Source organism: Triticum aestivum, chromosome 2B, assembly GCF_018294505.1.
Source record: "Triticum aestivum cultivar Chinese Spring chromosome 2B, IWGSC CS RefSeq v2.1, whole genome shotgun sequence".
In the NCBI taxonomy this organism is placed as follows: domain Eukaryota; kingdom Viridiplantae; phylum Streptophyta; class Magnoliopsida; order Poales; family Poaceae; genus Triticum; species Triticum aestivum.
Window position 1 is genome coordinate 527,059,446 of NC_057798.1, and position 17,667 is coordinate 527,077,112.

At 44.5% G+C, this 17,667-nt stretch overlaps 2 protein-coding genes across 8 annotated transcripts; both read left to right on the forward strand.

Moving 5' to 3' along the window:
• Positions 1-272: 272 nt before the first annotated feature.
• On the forward strand, positions 273-7,073 carry LOC123045829 (cyclin-dependent kinase G-2). Of its 6 annotated transcripts, none has more exons than XR_006421600.1 (10): positions 273-2,143; positions 2,241-2,369; positions 2,486-2,621; positions 2,755-2,843; positions 2,932-3,043; positions 3,160-3,266; positions 3,359-3,532; positions 3,603-3,710; positions 3,911-3,985; positions 4,943-7,073. XR_006421600.1 is itself a non-coding variant. In XM_044469007.1 (7 exons), the coding sequence occupies exons 1-7, from the start codon at positions 603-605 to the stop codon at positions 3,450-3,452; spliced, it is 2,208 nt and encodes a 735-aa protein (XP_044324942.1). In that variant the 5' UTR covers positions 273-602; the 3' UTR covers positions 3,453-3,858. The 6 variants fall into 6 exon arrangements, 1 of the variants encoding a protein (XP_044324942.1); XR_006421599.1 differs by having other exon boundaries at positions 3,606-3,710; XR_006421597.1 differs by having other exon boundaries at positions 3,359-3,710.
• Positions 7,074-10,630: 3,557 nt separating this feature from the next.
• LOC123045830 (sister chromatid cohesion 1 protein 2) lies at positions 10,631-17,019 on the forward strand. 2 transcript variants are annotated; one of them, XM_044469008.1, is made up of 16 exons: positions 10,631-10,867; positions 11,003-11,195; positions 12,137-12,470; positions 12,560-12,600; positions 12,674-12,720; positions 13,258-13,316; positions 13,395-13,520; positions 13,586-13,723; positions 13,832-14,037; positions 14,119-14,245; positions 15,030-15,199; positions 15,283-15,641; positions 15,739-15,778; positions 15,874-15,898; positions 15,987-16,122; positions 16,546-17,019. In XM_044469008.1, the coding sequence occupies exons 2-16, from the start codon at positions 11,069-11,071 to the stop codon at positions 16,666-16,668; spliced, it is 2,058 nt and encodes a 685-aa protein (XP_044324943.1). In that variant the 5' UTR covers positions 10,631-10,867; positions 11,003-11,068; the 3' UTR covers positions 16,669-17,019. The 2 variants fall into 2 exon arrangements, with proteins under 2 accessions (XP_044324943.1, XP_044324944.1); XM_044469009.1 differs by having other exon boundaries at positions 13,267-13,316.
• The last annotated feature ends 648 nt before the right edge of the window (positions 17,020-17,667 follow it).

The window sequence follows — 17,667 nt, forward strand, 5'->3', positions numbered from 1 at the left end:
TTTGGAGTATTTTTTTGAGAGATTCGAAGAAACCACCACCAGCCCGGAGTTCGGCCGCCAGCCCAGCCCAACTCCGACCCCCAGGACTGCCGACCCCGGAATCCTTTGATGAAACACGTTTCGAACAAAACCACCAGGAGCCTGGACCCACCAACCTCCCGCAGCCGCTGTCCCCACCTGTCATCCACCTGCGAAACCACGTCCCCAAAGGAGCCCGCGGGTTTCCCAAGTCCAGAAAGGGAAAGCCGCAAAGCCGGCCGCGGCCCCGCACCAACGCGAAGCGGCGCCTACCCGCTCGCTCGCTTCCGTCCCCGACTCCCCCTCCCTCCCCATCCTATTCGCTCCGCCGCACCACCCACCACATCGCCCGCCTCCCGGAATCCGCTCTCCTGCCGCCGCCGCCGCCGCCGCCGCCGCCACCCCGGCCGGAGGCCACGCGCCCCACGCGGCCGTTCGAACCCGAGGTCAGATCCAAACCCCAGCCCCAGGTCCGAATCGCGCCGCAATTTTTCTAGGTTTTGGTACGGATCTAGGGTTGGCCGTGGAATTCCGGGGGCGGGGGCGGTTCGCTCTGATTCCTCCGCGGCTCGGATTTCGTGCTCATGGCCGCCGGGCGCCACGGAGGCTACAGGGACTACGAGGCCAGGGAGCGGGAGCCCGACGCCGAGGCCAGGGAGCGGGAGCCCGACGCCGAGGCCGCCAGGAGGAGCCAGAGCCTCGGCGGCCGCCACCGGAGCGACGCCGACCGCCGCCGCGACGGCGGGCGCAGCAGCGGTGGCAGGGAATTCTCCAACGGCTATGGCCACCGCCGTTCGCATCCGCCCAAGAGCCGCCTCTCCACGAGGCTTGGGGACCGGGAGCCCGGTGAGGTGCTCAGCGGGAGTGCGTCAGACGACTCTGGTGGGAGGTCAGGCAGAGCGGCGGGGGAGAATACCATGTCCAGTTCTAGCAGGGAGGGCGAGGTGGCGGTGGGGGCGCCTGCTGCCCCTTCGCCCAGCAAAAAGAGGAAATTTTCGCCCATAATTTGGGACAGGGATAGCCCAAAGCCGCCGCCGTTACATTCTGGTGCAGTTACTGTAAAGGGAGTGGTGGAATCCGCATCTGCTGATATAGCAAGTGACAAGAAAGTGGTGGAGTCCTCTTCTGCTCAACTCCCTCCCCCTCCCCCGCTGCCTCCACAGGGGCACATCCCAGAGAGGTTGGTCGTGGAGAATTCACCAATGGATGTGGACCTCGCCGTTGATACTGACAACACTGAGCAGTTGCACGAGCTGGAGGATAGTAAAGTGCTTGAGGTAGAAGAGAGTAAAGTAAAGGAGGAAGAGGAGAGTAAAGTAAAGGAGGAAGAGGAGTACCCAACAATGAGGAACATATCAACTTCAAGGTGGGCAGGTGCTAACGATGACGACGAGGAGGGTGTAACACTGAGGAAGAAGAAAGGCTTATCTCCTGCAGATTCCGCTGAGCTGGGGCAGGGTAAGAAGACTCCTACTCCAGAACTTGGGGAGGTTGTGACCAGTGATATGTCTGGACGGAGGACCATGTCAAGGTCATCTGATTCAGGGAGATTGGGTAACGACGAGAAGGAAGATTTGGAATTAGGTAAAGGTGACTACATGGATGTTGATAGAGGGGAGGCTAGTGTTAATGGTTCAGCTAATCGTCTATCTTCTGACTCGGAGGATGAAGTGCGCAGATCTGAAACCCCTGAGCCAGTGAAGCCAACTCATCGATGTATCAATATGCTGCAAGGTTGCAGAAGTGTTGATGTGTTTGAGAGGCTCAACAAGATTAATGAAGGCACCTATGGTGTTGTATATCGAGCAAAGGATAAGAAGACTGCTGAGATTGTAGCATTGAAGAAGGTCAAGATGGAAAAGGAGAGAGAAGGTTTCCCGTTGACCTCTCTTAGGGAAATCAATATCCTTTTATCTTTCCATCACCCTTCAATTGTTGACGTTAAGGAAGTAGTAGTTGGCAGTAGTCTTGATAGTATTTTTATGGTGATGGAGTACATGGAGCATGATCTTAAGGGTGTCATGGAGACAATGAAGCAGCCATATACCCAAAGTGAGGTCAAATGCTTAATGCTTCAGCTATTAGAGGGTGTAAAATATCTTCATGACAATTGGGTACTTCATAGGTAATGGTTAGCTTACCTTTTGTTCTTGTTCTTCAGATATTATATAACCAGGTTCCTGTTGACTATGTACTGATGATATGCATCTCATTTATTTCAGGGATTTGAAGACTTCAAATCTATTGCTGAATAACCGTGGTGAGTTGAAAATATGTGATTTTGGACTGTCTCGTCAATATGGGAGCCCACTAAAACCTTATACTCAATTGGTTGTGACTTTGTGGTACAGGTAGGTCACCAGCCAACATCAGATTCCACAGCAGCGCTTTGGCTACCTTAATTTTTCACTGTAAGTTCTTTTATTTGTAAATCACACTAACGTCTGTTTCTCCTCCTTGGCTACAGGTCACCTGAACTATTGCTAGGAACAAAGGAATACTCTACTGCTATTGACATGTGGTCCGTGGGCTGCATTATGGCAGAGCTTCTCGCCAAAGAACCACTGTTCAATGGAAAAACAGAGTTTGAACAGCTAGACAAGGTACTCCATTTGTCTTATGTATGCTTTCCATGCATGTCTCACAGTGCATATTCTTCTATGTTGCTGATAGCTATAGCCGCCAATATAGATATGTATTCAGTGATAGCTTATGGTGAAGCTACTTTTCTTGTAGATATTTAGAACACTTGGCACACCTAATGAGAAGATATGGCCTGGTTATGCCAAGTTACCTGGTGTCAAAGTCAACTTTGTTAAGCAACCGTATGTTTCTTATACCTGCTTTTGTTGTTTCTCCACCGAGCGTATATGATTGTATGATTGCATCATATTTTGAATTTTTTTTCTTCAGGTACAACAGATTAAGGGATAAGTTCCCAGCTGCGTCTTTTTCTGGGCGTCCAAACCTATCTGAAGCTGGTTTTGATCTGTTGAATAAGCTCTTAACTTATGATCCTGCGAAGGTAAAATTAATACTCTTCAATGGAACTCGTAACTGCACGAATCTTGCATTGTCATTTTTTTACGCTTCATTCTCATTTATATTACTGACTAAGCACACTTGATTTTTCTTGTACAGCGTATATCAGCGGAGGCTGCATTGGAGCATCCATGGTTCAGTGAAGTACCTCTACCTAAGTCGAAGGACTTCATGCCAACATTTCCAGCTCTAAACGAACTGGACAGGTAATTTTTTTACCCATTATTTTTGCATATCCTATGCTTATAAACATTTATGTCCAATAGTTCATTTATATCTAATGTTATAAAATATACAGGCGTACCAGACGGTATATGAAGAGTCCTGATCCTCTAGAGGAGCAACGGTTGAAAGAACTGCAAGCAAAAGGCAACCGTGGCCTTTTCGGCTGAGCTCAAACCGCTTGCTTGGGTTTTGTTCGTACTGACTGCTATGCTTCAACCTGAATCAGTGAGGTCAGATGGCTTCTGAGGTGAGATGTGCCATGGACATGAAGTATCAGATCTTCTTGGTGTCTTCAAGCAACTGACAGCGTTCTTTAGCAGGCTTTGTGCTTAGTGACTTGTGGCCCATCATAGAATTCTTTTCACAGGATTAGCACTCCGACCAGATTGATCATGAAAGCAAATCTAACCTGCCTCCATCGTAAGGTTTGGCCTGTTGGCTTTATTGGCTACACACTTACACCTGTTTCACCTTTGGAACCTCTGTATGTAAAATATTCCAGATTGATACATTGTAAACAATGCTCAGTGTGTTGGATTTACAATAAGATCATAAGAATCTATCATTTTTCTCTGTCTGCTCCTATAGTGCTCTTTTCTTTTGATCTTTGCATTTTGTTTGCAAGAAATGAAAGTGGCGAAGGGGAAGGATGCCTTTAGCTTTTCTTCAGGAAATCATGGACAGTAATACAACTTGAAAGGTAAATATATTCAAGAGTCATTTACCTCAAGACATGTATTGCTGATTAAAAATTGATGAATACATGTTCTGAAAGATCATACCCAAGGGCTCTGTTTTATTATTCATAAAGAAACACCGTTTTAAATCTTAAACATGTTCGTAGCATTAAGAACTCCCAATTCTGAAAAAGGTGAAAAAAAAGAGAATGATAGAGAATGAAGAAAAGTGCCGAAAAAAGAGAATGATAGAGAACGAAGAGAAGTGCAAAACCTGACTTAAATGAGGACCCGGCCTGGATGGGTGTATTCTCTTTTCCACCTTGACGATGTATACAAGTCAGTGTTAGTATCTACTCCCTCCGTCCGGAAATACTTGTCATCAAAATGGATAAAAGGGGATGTATCTGGATGTATTTTAGTTCTAGATACACCTCTTTTTATCCATTTTGATGACAAGTATTTTCGGACGAAGGGAGTAACAGACATTGTATTATTCACCAAGAATTCCTTTATCTGAGCTGTCCTTCCATGCCTGTGCGTCATACGTAATCGATTTAGGATACGAGTAAAGAATGCTATGTTTCTTTAGTCACTCTTTGCGTTGTTTTCTATTTTATATTTATCGTGCCATTTTGGCACGCATGTATTTGCCGAGCAAATTGAGAACATGGAAGGAGCACTTGGATTTCATTTCTATCCTGTAGTTAGTCTACAATGCCGTTTTACGAAGCTGGTTACTTGCCCATGACAAGATCGAAGATCAGGGATATTTTTTCTTGAGCAATGTGGTTTGCTTGTTAAGTTTTGCCCCCATGTCTTCTTTGTGTGTAAATTTGCTGTTCTGTGCTATTGGTAGCCAAAGATGCACTCCATCGCTATGTTGTTTGCATTTGGTGATAACTACTTTTACATTCTGCTCAAGTACTAGAGAGTTGGTTGAACTTACTACAACTGTTCTATCTGTGACACGTCTGCAGCTTAAGCTGTGGCTGCTTCAAGAGGAAGCTTGATGGCCGCCAGCTTGTTGTACCTAAGTGACTAAATTTTGTGGGAGGTCTTGAAGTGTGTTCATCTGTTACTTGAGTGAGCCATAGTGGTCACTGGTCAGTTTACTATCCTTCCTTGTTTATTAATGCACCATATTCATCTAACTGTTTTTTGCGGATGGTCATCTGTTATTTGTTTGCATGGAGTATGTTTTTTGTTGAACTTTCATTTCTGCCTTCCCCATACGGCCGACACTTTGTTTTCTATTCGAAATGCCTCCTTGACTGATGTAAATGCCACTACATTGGCATTGTTTACGCGCCTCCACGAACTAGAGGCTATTTAGATTTAGTGAAGGAGGTCAAAATTAGGCTGAAATACTAGTGTTGCATGCTCTCTGTTCCCCAGTTTGGTTAGGTAGCCTGGTTGTTTTGATGGGCCACATTTGGAACAAACGTTTGGCATGCTCTTTGGGGATGCATAACTGCTTATGGTTCTTGATGTTCTTGTAGTAGTGTTGTTCTTGTCATGGGTTTATATGAGCTGCCTTTGCTACTACAAATGTTTAATTGCTACTTGCCACTTCATTCTGTGTGACGTTGGTGGTTCGGAGTTTTGCTTTGAATGTGATGGTCAATTTCTTGCCCATTTGTTTGCCCCTTATTTTAGTTTCAGCTGTCTTGTGGAAGATACATCAGCCCATCAGCAAACCTGATTATGGCTTTCCGACATAAACATTTGCGTAGTTACAGTGGTGTCCGGATGCAATCGGCGCACAGAGTAGAAAGATAGAAACTATGGTCTATTCCCTTTGTTCACAAATGTAAGATGTTTTAGATATTTCAATATGGACTACATACGGATTGAAATGAATGAACAAACACACTAAAATGTGCCTATATGCATTCAAATCAGAAAATAGTTAGAAAATCGGGACTTGAATTACGGACGGAGGGAGTACATTATAACCTATGTTGATAACTGAGGCTCGTAGAGTGGGGTTTTTGTTGGTGGGTACACATGCAAACGTTTTATTTGTTTGATTTGTCAAAGTTTTGGAGTCTTTCTTCTTTGCGTGGACCTCACGAATGCCGTTCCATCATGAATAATTTGTTAGATAAAAACAAAGCAACATTTGTTGCCAATTTTTAAGAAGTTACTGTTTTTTCTATTTTTTTCGGATTTTACTGCTTATCCAAGGTGCATGTGTGCCCGGGATCATAATTGCACTTTAAGGGCTCGTCACCTTACGGAAGAGCAAGACGCTTTTGGATGCTATATACCTCTTGTAACGAGCAGCCTGATATCGCTCGCTCGCTGGACGTGAACTGCCATAGTGCCATTCAGTGTCTTTGTTGCACTCCCGCTGAGCTCGTCATGTACTTCCTCCGTTCCTAAATATGAGTCTTTCTGGAGATTTTGATGTGAACTACATACGGATGTATATAGATATAGTTTAAAGTGTAGATTCACTCATTTTGCTTCGTATGTAGTCGACATTGAAATACCCCGAAAGACTTGTACTCCCTCTGTTCCACAATTCTTGTCTTAGATTTGTCTAAATACAGATATATCAAGTCACATTTTAGTACTCCTTCCGTCCGGAAATACTTGTCATCAAAATAAATAAAAGAAGATGTGTCATCAAAATAAATAAAAGAAGATGTATCTAGATGTATTTTAGTTCTAGATACATCTTTTTTGTCCATTTAGATGACAAGTATTTTCGGGCGGAGGGAGTATTAGGTACAACCGTATCTAGATAAATCTAAGACAAATTTTTTTGGACGGAGGGAGTATTTAGGAATGGAGGTACTAGTAGTTTTACGGGACCATCGGTTCGAGTCGTCTGGATTGCCATAGTTGAGTAATCTTGTTGCTCATCCATTGGCGTGGGCTTGTGTAGACTCCATCATTTGCAGGTCAATGTGGAGGGTCTGGATGACAAAGCAAGGAGCACGCGCAACTCGAGAGGCAATTCGGTCTGGATGACTGAAGCAATACTACTCTCCGCTGCAGCGCACACTCTATGTGATTATTACGTGTAAAAGTTCGTTAATTAGTTAGAATCAAATACTTCCATGAGTGCATATATGTTGCTGAAAGAACGTTTCACGGTGAGGGCATCTTTGATAGATGATGTATATGCAAGAATAACTAACAGTTGCATCTCTAGGGCCCAAAAACCCACCTCCAACGGATGATTTAGATGAAAAAAAAATACATCTTCGCCTCCCTGAGATGAAAAATACAACATCTTGTGATGCAAAAGGCCCCAAAACCCACCTCCAACAGAAGATTTAGATGAAACGAAATAAATCTTCGCCTCCCTGAGATGAAAAATACAACACCTTACAATGCAAATTTGCAGCTTCACTTTCAGAAGATGAGAAAACGGTGGTTGCGTGCCAACCTTCAATTGCCCTTCACTTCCTTTCCCTTCTTTCTCTCTTTGCCCATTGCACAGCTGTTGCCGCCCCGACTCACCCGCATCATTGCCGTTGCTGCATGCCTGTGCCACCTCCGTCTGTCAACCACCCCTACCGCCTTGATTCGCCGTCGTCGCTGCCTCGTTTTCGCCGTCGCCGCAGCCACCATCGGACCAGCCAAGCACTTGCCCATCCATTGCCGCTCCGCCCGCATGCTGCGAATCTAACGTATTTTTCGCCGCTCAACCGCTGCCGCCGGTTCGCCCCTGCCGTCGCCGCTGCCACAACCTGACCGCTAAGCACCCGCCCAGCCACCACGGCTCCACCCTCACGCTGCGAATCGATCGTATTTTGCGCTGCTCCACTGTCGCCGGCCGGTTCATCCCCGTTTTCGTTTCCACCGTCGCCGCTGCTTATCTGCCACCGCCCAGCCCTTACACCCACCCCAGCTTTTGCCCTGTGGCCGCCGCCCAGATTCGAACGCCGCGTTCCGGCCGCCGCCGCTCAGCTGCCCCATTTCTAATCTTTACATCTCCACTTGCATCATCTATTGAAGTTGTGTTTTTACATCACTAACTAATTCACGTCATCCGTTGGAACTGTCTATTTTAGATGTAAAATGCATCTTTTGAAGACGTAAATTTTTAGATCTCCTAATTTACATCTTCTATGCTCTGAGACGGTAGGATGTGGTCTTCTCACGAACCTTCTCACATCACAGTTCGCCCGGCGGTGCACGCTCCCGGAAACAACTATGTTTCTCGCCGACAGGACTCACTGCTGCCGGTGGACGTGGTTGTGACGTGTGACGTCCACGTGGTAACCAGCCAAAGGCCCTCGCTGGAACATATGGGCCCGGCAGTTAACAGACACCGAGACCGTACAAGCACTTCGCCGCCTATATGTGGCCGGCAAGTGGCCCGGAACACTACCTGGCCTGCACCGATGAGGCGACCACCGCCCGAGCTCTCTCCCGCCGTCTCTAGTAAATCCTGTCCGTCTCGGGTTCAGGTCCCGTCGCTCATCCGAAGTTCGTAGTCATCCGTCAAAGCAAAATTACCGCAGAGGGCTCCCCGGTGCGACCCACCGAGTGCTGTTCAGATGCGATTGTACATTCAATCTTCCGCTGGAAATCATCCGTGTATCAGCTAAAGCAAAGAAAAAAAAAGTTCAATTTATTAACGTGGTTCGGAGTACACATTTCTTCTTTTGTTGAAAGAAAAAGAAAGAGATTTATTGCATCTCTCAGTCTATGCATCCAGATGCGGCCGGCCAAATTTGTTGCAACTGGTTGCTAGTGTAGTACTCCTTCCAGTTCAAAATATTTGTCTTTTTAGAGATTTTAAATGGAGTACCACATACAGATGTATATAAACATATTTTATAACGTAGATTCATTCATTTTGCTTCTGTATATAGTCATTTGTTGAGATCTCTTAAAAGATAAATATTTAGGAACGGTGAGAATAGTATACACTTTTTTTATGGATAGTGTAGTACATATTGAGATGTACAAATACATCAATGCAACACAGACCTACTCAAAAGCGATGGTCATCTAACCAGTAAAGGCCAACTCGAAATCTGCTAGAAAACCACTGAATTTATTAACGTCTGGGTTTTCTGAAGTTTTAGGAAACATTTTTCAGGAACCAAGGTTTTTTTTCTTTCGAATTTGTCAACATCGATGTTTTTGGATGCCTCTTTTTTTCTAAACCAGTTGAGAAAATTTTGTTTAAAAAAATGAGGCATTCATTGCCCACATATGTTAGAATACCATTCTCACAATAAAAGAATGTTACAGTACTGAGCTTTTTAATATAAAAAATACTAAGGTCTTAGATCACTGCATTTTAAAAACTATGCTGCCAAACTTGGGCCAAGATTTTTTTTCTCTCTCTGATATGCAATCCAACATAAGTAATTTTTCATTTTTAGGAACCTCGTCCATCATAAGAATAAAATATTTTATTTGGCAATAATTTTTTTAAGAGGCTAAGTATAGGGTTTTAATACTTTTATAGGGAAATAAATTAAAATTCTCAAACCTTTCCCCTTCTTTTTTTTGGCAAAAGGGATGCGCTCATGATCCCCCTTTTCTGTCTCTAGCTCTTGCGGCAGGAGGTTGGGGACCCCGGATCTTTGTTTACAAATTGCGTTCCCAACAACGACTCTAAGGCACTGGCGACACTACCAATGGATTAAGTGATGACGCCACTAGTGGATTAAGTTTACCCGAACTCCACCTCGACGGTGACTCTGAGGTGGCGACTATAATGCTGGGGAATAAGGTTTCCTCGATTCCGTTCGTTGGTGACAACATCCTCAACGACGATGGCAGCGAGAGTCCATGAGGATGGTTTGTCTCTACTCTTCTTGGGTCATGTATCTAGCTAGTATGAGTGCTAGTGATTTGACATCCATCAGCGGTGCCACCAACATCATATTCTTTTCTCTTGGCTCCGGCCCCGTTGCACCAGCGTTCTCTTCGTCCGTCATTGTGAAGCCAACGGAGGTCTTGTTCAGGAGGTGCAAGGTGTGTCGGCTCGGTAGGCATCGACGGTGATCGTTGTATGCCAGAGTTGTTGCTTCTTCTTTAGGGTGTTGGTTCTCTGCTCGAAGCCTCGACGACTTCCCTGACTATATAGAAGGTGTGGCTTGCTTTGGCAGCGAAGCGGCGGTGACGATGGTGCACCATCGGTCACCCCGGATCCCAGAGGCAGAAGGCGCGGTGAACACCAAAAACTTGGTTGTAATTTCCTTTTTTTTCTTCGAGGTGTAATGTAATTTTCGGACATGTTTTTTTAAACTTAATTTCCGGACATGTTTGATATAGAGCTTTGATGCTCTTTTAGCAAAACAAACAAAAAAATGTAAATAAATTAAAATGACCTAAGGAGCGCAACGGTCTATAATCATCTGATCTGATGCCAGGTCTATCTATAATCCCGTCGATGTTTGTTTCCAAAAAAATGCACACATAATCGTTTTTCCATTAACTTTTTTCACACCGCAAGCCACAACGGCTCCAGAGCTCTCCGCCGCGGTACAAAATCCAAAAACTTACCGTTGCAAAGAAGAAGATCGAACGGGGCATTAAAACCGTTCCGTTTTCCGTGCCCCGATAAGACGGCAACTGATTAAACACGAAATTCAAAAGGAGCAAGAAAATAGGCAACCTCCCAAAACGAAAGCCTCCCATCCCAACGTCTCACATCATAAGACAGCAGGGGCGCTCCCGTCTTTTCCCCTCGCCAGGCGTTCCCCCTCCGGTCTCCTCCTTCTGCTCCACTCCCCCTGCGCCTGGGGTTTCCTCCTTCCACTAGAAGCCAGCCTCCCCTTCTTCTACCCCACACTGCTCCCTCCTCCGCCTCCCCACCCGGCTCCGGCTCCGACTCCCGCCCCCGCCCCCGCCCCCAGAGGATCGCCGCAGTCTCGCAAGAGGACCGCCGACGGAGGGCATTGGCCGGCGCCGCGGCGCTTCTGGTCGGTTCTTGCCTCTGCCTCCCCCATCTGCTCTCTGATTTCGCCGCTGCGCGGTTCTTTCTCCCCCGTTTCTTGGCTCGATTTGCCTCGCGCCCGGCGCCTCATTGCGGAATTTGGTTTGGTTCGGTTTCGCAGTGTGATTTAGGGCTGCTGCCTGCCTGCCTGTGTCCGGTGGCTGCTCGTGCTCTCGGCGCCGGCGCGATGTTCTACTCCAAGACGATGCTGTCCAAGAAGGGCCCGCTGGGCGCGGTGTGGGTGGCGGGCGTCCGCGGCGTCGCCGCGCTCACCAGGGACCAGGTCCTGCGCACCGACGTCGCCTCCTCCGTCGGTAAGCGATATCACGCCTAGTTTGCCTCCGCATAACCCGCCTCCTGCAATGCGACAAAAGCTCCCTCTTTTTTCTGTGGGTTTGTGGGTTTTTTGGGTTTGGTTGGGGCCTCGGTGAGGAGAAATCTCACCAATTTGTGGGGAAAAAGAAGTCTTCTTTTCTGGCGGTCTCATGTTCTTTCCTGGCTTGGTTAAGGGCTTGGAGGAGATACGGGTTTCTAATCTGGGGTGAGTGGAACAGTAGATTGGGAGGGTTTATGTGGGGGTTTATATCTTGCACTGTGAATGAAGGATGAGAGGAGAATCTTTGGTTCTTCACCCCAAAAAGAAGACCAAGAGAGAACCACTCTTTTCTCTCGTGACTTCGGTTCCCCTTAATAGGTTGTGGTTGGTGGAGTGGTGATTCAACCTTTTCTTCTCGATTTTAGGAAGCATCGATGTGCACATCTATCTTTTTTTTTTTATCTTCTTGTGGAGTGTAAGCATCACTGTTCGCAAATTTCGTTTCACATTTTCTTCCGGGGAAACGAACATATTGCAGTTTTTTTTTAAAGATTAGAAGATGAATGTTAGGATGTTGATAAAAAGCTTAACCTGACTATGGGATGTTTTGGCCAACGGAAGGTTATGGATCTTTGTGGATGGTTTGGGGTTCACGGCTCTTGGCCGGTGAGAACTTTTGGCATATGATTTTTTTTTTAATCTATACGTTATCCAGGCGTGAACCTGAACTGAGTTTCAGGTTCAGGTACCAACTGAATATACCATGTGAACCAACTTTACTGTCGACAAAAACTACATAATGATATTTAATTCACTGGGAAACTGCTTGAATATCGTTAAATATTGCGCCTTTCTGTTGACAGACATAGCCCTTCAAGTATTTTCTTTCTTTCTGATAGTATTGTGATGACTAGCTCACACATTTCCTGTTCATGGCAGACAAGATTTTGCCCGACGTTGAAACCACATACAGAATACTTGGGCTGCTTCTGCTTGGCGTTGTTAGGATTTACTCCAAGAAGGTGGAATACCTCTGCTATGACAGCAATCAGTTTTTTGAATCAACTGTAAGAGGGAAGAAAGTTCTAAAGCGAGGGAAGAAAGGTGCTTGTGCAAGAAGATTGGTGCTAGACCAAGAAGACACTAGAAGAGCGAAAAGAGTTGCTGTAGTTCAAGTCCCAGGATTGGACGAACCAGCTGACCTTCCACCAATCTTCACCGTACCCAAAAGATTTGAGCTCGACTCTTTTGATTTGCAGATACCTGAAGACAGGTAATGAACAAGCATGGCCGTAAACTAGTTTCATTTCTTTGTTACTTCAAGTGTGGTGTCTCATTTGTTCCTTCTAAATTCCTCTGCAGAGAGGATGACAATGATGATCATCACCAATTGCCTCGTCAAGGTAGCAAATGCTGCAACTTGATGTTGCTGTTATTGCTAAGGAATCATTTATGACCTTCAATTATTTTGTGCAGATACTTTGCTGGAAGATGAACATCAGCGTATGCCAAATTTTTACGAGGTACCCAGCTTCCTTCCTACCATTCACTGAATAATCAAGACATGTATGCGCATAGAGTGAAATGCTTCTTATAACATCTGAAACAAAGAAATTGGGGAGCTTGCCAAAAAATATGCTATGTAGTCTAGGCAGCAGTTTCCTACTGCACGCGCCTACCACCTAATGTGATCTATAAATGCGATACTTCCCAGGCAGACAGAATTACTAAGCTTGCATGCATCAGGCAGCAGTTTAAGTGACCTGTACCTTCCACCAATTGATCCTGTTCTACCACCGATGGGGACCACAGTAGGTTCCACGTGTTACCTTACCTGATTACCATGGTCCTGTATCAGTAGTTTCATGAATTTTCCGATTAAGGTGTTAAGTATCCATTTTGTTTGTGGTTTGTAAATTATTCCACCCACGTGTGTTGCCTTAGATACGTTTGTTCCTTTGCATTAGCAATAGGTGACATGCAATACTGTCAGCTTCCTCTTGTTTTCATGCCTTATTTGTCTTGAGAAACTAAAACTTAAGATTTATCTAATGGAACAGTCTTATCAGGGGATGCCATATGCTGATCTGGACTCTGCTTACGTTGTGCCAGTATGCATGTAAGTACATAGGCTACGTTACCTAATGGTGTTAAAAGATTACTTCCAGTGGATTTCTGAGCTGATCTCTTGATGCAGCATCCCAGCTGAAATGATCAGTGTCACTGATGAAGTCACCGATCTTCTGTACTTGAGTAACATAGGGGATGAACTTGAAAATGAAAGTCAGAATGCTGATCCTGCTTGCTTTACACCAGTGAAGGAGTAAGTATATGAACTGTCACCCCCTCTCCCGACTCTCTGTTTGCTAATACGAGACTATGAAACAGTGTTCTTCCACCTGAGGCGATGGATATGATGGCTGAAGTAAGTGAGCTTCCAGAGAAAAGCAAAGAGGTGAAGAAAGCTAGAAGAGAAGTGAATGGTGAAGAGAATGGTGATCCGTCTTGTTCTACCCCTTTGCCGGAGTGAGTATTGCTACTCCCTTTCTTTTGTTACATCAAACTTTCTTTACTTCAAGATAATTCTGAAAATTATCATTGTAATTTGACATTATTAAGCATGCATTGATGCAGGAATCAAGAAATGCAAAGACCTGTGAATGCTGTGGAGAATGTGGTGTCTGCAGATCTTGATGAAAATCATCCTGTAGTCGAAGAATCAGAAAATGGGTTAGCGGTAGGAAAACCGAACACAACACTATCTGTAGAAATTCCTGACATCGAGGAACAAGAGTCTCTGGAACCTTCCACTCCAGAGCCCTTGCGAGAGGGAGCCTCAGGTTAACTTTTGTGAGAAGTTCCTATTCTACTTATTGTCATTATCTTGCTCATGTTTGTGACATATTTATCTCATGTACTAGAAAAATTTGGTGTTGCAACACCTGCTCAAAATGAGAAGCGCCAGGTTACCAGAAAAAGGAGGAGGGGGTTATACAATAAGAGAAAAGTTTGGGTGTTGTGGGATGAGAATGTTGTCCTTGATAATGAGTAAGTACAGTAACTTGCTTGTAGAAGCTCTTTCATCTGTTGCATTGCCTATTCCTGTGTGCTTGTATGCATCTAGCAGCCAGTTTGAACTTCTCTATCAGCTTAAGAAGTTTGTATGGTGCAAATGAGTTAGTAATATGGAAGAGCTTGCACAAGCTCTTCCATATGTTGCAAACCATTTTATTTTTGTTTGAGAACTGGGAGTGGTCTGATCTGCATTGACATGCTTCTTTAAGGTGTTTCCTCTTTTTGTATGAGAATTGGGAGGGGCTGATCTGCATTGTCATGCTTCTTTAAGGTGATTCCGTAGTACATGCAAATTATAATATGGCCACATTAGCATGCTTTTTAAAGGTGATTCTGCAGTATGATGGAACATTGAATTTCTATATACATGGTCCATTCATACTATAACATTGTTACTGTTTTTGGAACATCCCCCCGACAACACAATGAGTTTGTAAAATAACTAGCTTGCACAAGCTCTTCCAGATGTTGCAAACCTTTTTTTTTGTTTGAGAACTGGGAGTGGTCTGATCTGCATTGACATGCTTCTTTAAGGTGTTTCCTCTTTTTGTTTGAGAATTGGGAGGGGCTGATCTGCATTGTCATGCTTCTTTAAGGTGATTCCGTAGTATGTAAAATGAAATGCATGGTCGATGCAAATTATAATATTGCCACATTAGCATGTTTTCTTTAAGGTGATACCGCAGTATGTTGATGGAACATTGAATTTCTATATACATGGTCCATTCATACTGTTTTTGGAACATCCCCCCTACAGCACGATGAGAGAAATTGTAGACGGGGTTGGTGTAGAGGATCTAGTTGTCAAAAGAAGGAAGGCGCCTCACACTCGCCATCAGATTTGGAGGGAGTCAAGATTTCGTTCTCTGCAGGATACTTTCATGGAGCCAATTCTTCAGTGTGATAACATTGAGCCAATTCTTCAATGTAAGTCAATCATTCATCTAGTCAGGCTCAGTTATTGATGCAAACGTTAGTCATCAGCTTAGCTGATCATCTTATTTTAACAGATTCGACTACAGTGCGCCTTAATTCTACTACAGCCGATGCCTCATGCGGGGAATCCGTTAAAGCAAAGAAGTGTCTTTCATATGAACCTGCTGAATCCAACAATCCCCACAAGGAAGCTGCAAATGAAGAAACAGAATGTGTCCCAGATGAACTGACAAATGGCATCCATACTCCTATTGGGTGCTACAATCAAAGTCAGCAAAGTCAAGATGTTTGTGAATGCAATGATGATACACCTTATGAAAAGAACAGCACACTAGTCAATGGAGAGGAATCAGGGCTGCCAGAAGAGAGATTGTATGAATCAACCAGTCACAGTGCATTGCGCAATGAATCGTTGACTGCTGACATAGATGCGGTAAGCACACGTCTACATCTAAACTCAGTGGCAAAAAGGATTCTATTTATGGTTTTACACTACACTTTATTCATTTGAGAATGTTCTCTGGTTGCAGGATATTCCTATGGATGAAGAGAATGCTGCCAGAGATGAAGGTAATGTTCACAACCTATAGTAGTTTATACTGCTGTGCTTGTGCTGTTTGACGTTTGTGCTTCTTCTGATACACCACCCACTGTTATTGTTGCAGATTTCCCGCTTTCAACAAGAACTAGGTGAGAACAAGATTGTTGTTGCTTTTCCTTTGTATTCTTCCTGCTGTTATCTGCCTGTAATACTTACTCTCTAGGTTCACTATTTCAGGGCAGTAGCAAAGTGCCTTCATCAGCTATTCTTGGACCAGAAGAGCCAGCAGCAAAGCAATGTCCCCGTGACGCTCGGCCAGGCCCTCGAAGGCAGCAAGAGGAAAACCACAGCAAGATTCTTCTATGAAACTCTGGTAAGCTTGTTTCCTAGTTGAGCTGTCCTTTTCTTGAAAGATTGAACTGGATAAAAGGCTTGGATTGCTACAAATGATCGATCACTCAGTGTCTTTACATATTTATGCATATCCATCACATTTTCATTGTTCTTCTCTGCAATATAATTTGATGCCGGTGTCCTCTTTCATTGCAATGCGGGCCTCAAGAATTTGCAGACAACACATTTGTTCCATTCTTATTCTTACCAATAGTTGTTTGTGTCTTGCAAATTTCCAGTTTAGATTCGCACCATGTACTCCTTGTATACTCATGGTAAATAAATACTCCCTCCGTTCCAAAATAGATGTCCCAACTTTGTATTAATTTTAGTACAAAATTGAGTCATCTATTTTGGAACGGAGGGAGTAAATGCTAATAAGCTACGTACCTCTCTTGTGCAGATCCTCAAGAGCCGCGGGTTGATAGATGTGAATCAGGAGAAGCCCTATGAGAACATCACAATCTCTGCGACTCCACAACTCGACGCGGTGCTGCAGAATCCAGTGCCCCCTTCAACTTCTTAGCAGCAGATGTCAGGGTAGGTAGTTTTAGGAGAAAATGACTCAAAGTTTCAGTTTTTCGCTATATCCCGTAGCATCATCGCGAGAATATGTACTGGTGGCAGGCCAGTTGTATATATGGATCATTTGTTCGTTCGTATGGGTCAGGATTACATAGAGAAAGCTTTAGGATCTTGCTCGGTTAAGTTAACGACAGGCCGAGTTTCTTGCTGGTCGCATGCGGGATGTAAGTTAACTGATGAGGTGGGGGTTTATTCAGATTGCAGTTTCTTGCCGGTTGCATGTTGAATGCTGATGGCATCTGCCAATGAGTAAAATAGCAGGCAAACACTCTGCCTGGTTTGGTTTGATTGATGCCGAGCGTGAGCAATTTCTTTTCTTGGTAGTTTTTGGATCAATTTTCTTGGCAATTTCTTTTCTATTAGGGGGAGCAAGTCTCTTGCTTTTCTGGCTTCAGAGGCGACCTTCACTGCACATGCACCTGTGACCTGTCCAATGCAAGACTGGGGCTAATTTGGACGGCGTTCTTGTCGAATAGGAAATATATTTTTTGGCAATACAATGTTCTGGGCTCCTCATCTCTTCTCATGCAGTGCGCTAGACCACACACAATGAGTAAAATACAATGTTCTCTTGTCGAAGGAGAACAATCTAGAGTAGAATGAAAAATGAGTGTAATATACAGTCAGGTTATAGGCGTCGTTTCAGGGAACCATCGTGACGCACGGGGAAAAAAGGAGCGGGGATTATCCCTATAACCACAAGGGTTATTTTTTTAACACTCCCCTTAATCACCGTTTGATTTTATGATAGTTCATCAATTATTAAGTCTCCTCAAAAACCCTGTGGGTAAAAATGTGAGGAGAATAGTGTTGTTTGATATGTTGCCAAAACTGCTGAAACCTAGTAGAGAAAATAAGAGAAAATGATGCAACATATAATGGTTATTGTCTCTTTTAACTCAATACGAGAAAACCCATAGAGACTTGGTGAACAAACCAG

Bases quoted from the DNA above. Each gene is read 5' to 3' on its own strand.
- LOC123045829 (XM_044469007.1), top strand. From the start codon at position 603: ATGGCCGCCGGGCGCCACGGAGGCTACAGGGACTACGAGGCCAGGGAG. The intron at 2,144-2,240 runs GTAATGGTTAGC...CATTTATTTCAG, and splicing joins GACAATTGGGTACTTCATAG to GGATTTGAAGACTTCAAATC. The intron at 2,844-2,931 runs GTATGTTTCTTA...TTTTTTCTTCAG, and splicing joins GTCAACTTTGTTAAGCAACC to GTACAACAGATTAAGGGATA.
- LOC123045830 (XM_044469008.1), top strand. From the start codon at position 11,069: ATGTTCTACTCCAAGACGATGCTGTCCAAGAAGGGCCCGCTGGGCGCG. The intron at 12,601-12,673 runs GTAGCAAATGCT...TATTTTGTGCAG, and splicing joins TCACCAATTGCCTCGTCAAG to ATACTTTGCTGGAAGATGAA. The intron at 13,724-13,831 runs GTGAGTATTGCT...GCATTGATGCAG, and splicing joins TGTTCTACCCCTTTGCCGGA to GAATCAAGAAATGCAAAGAC.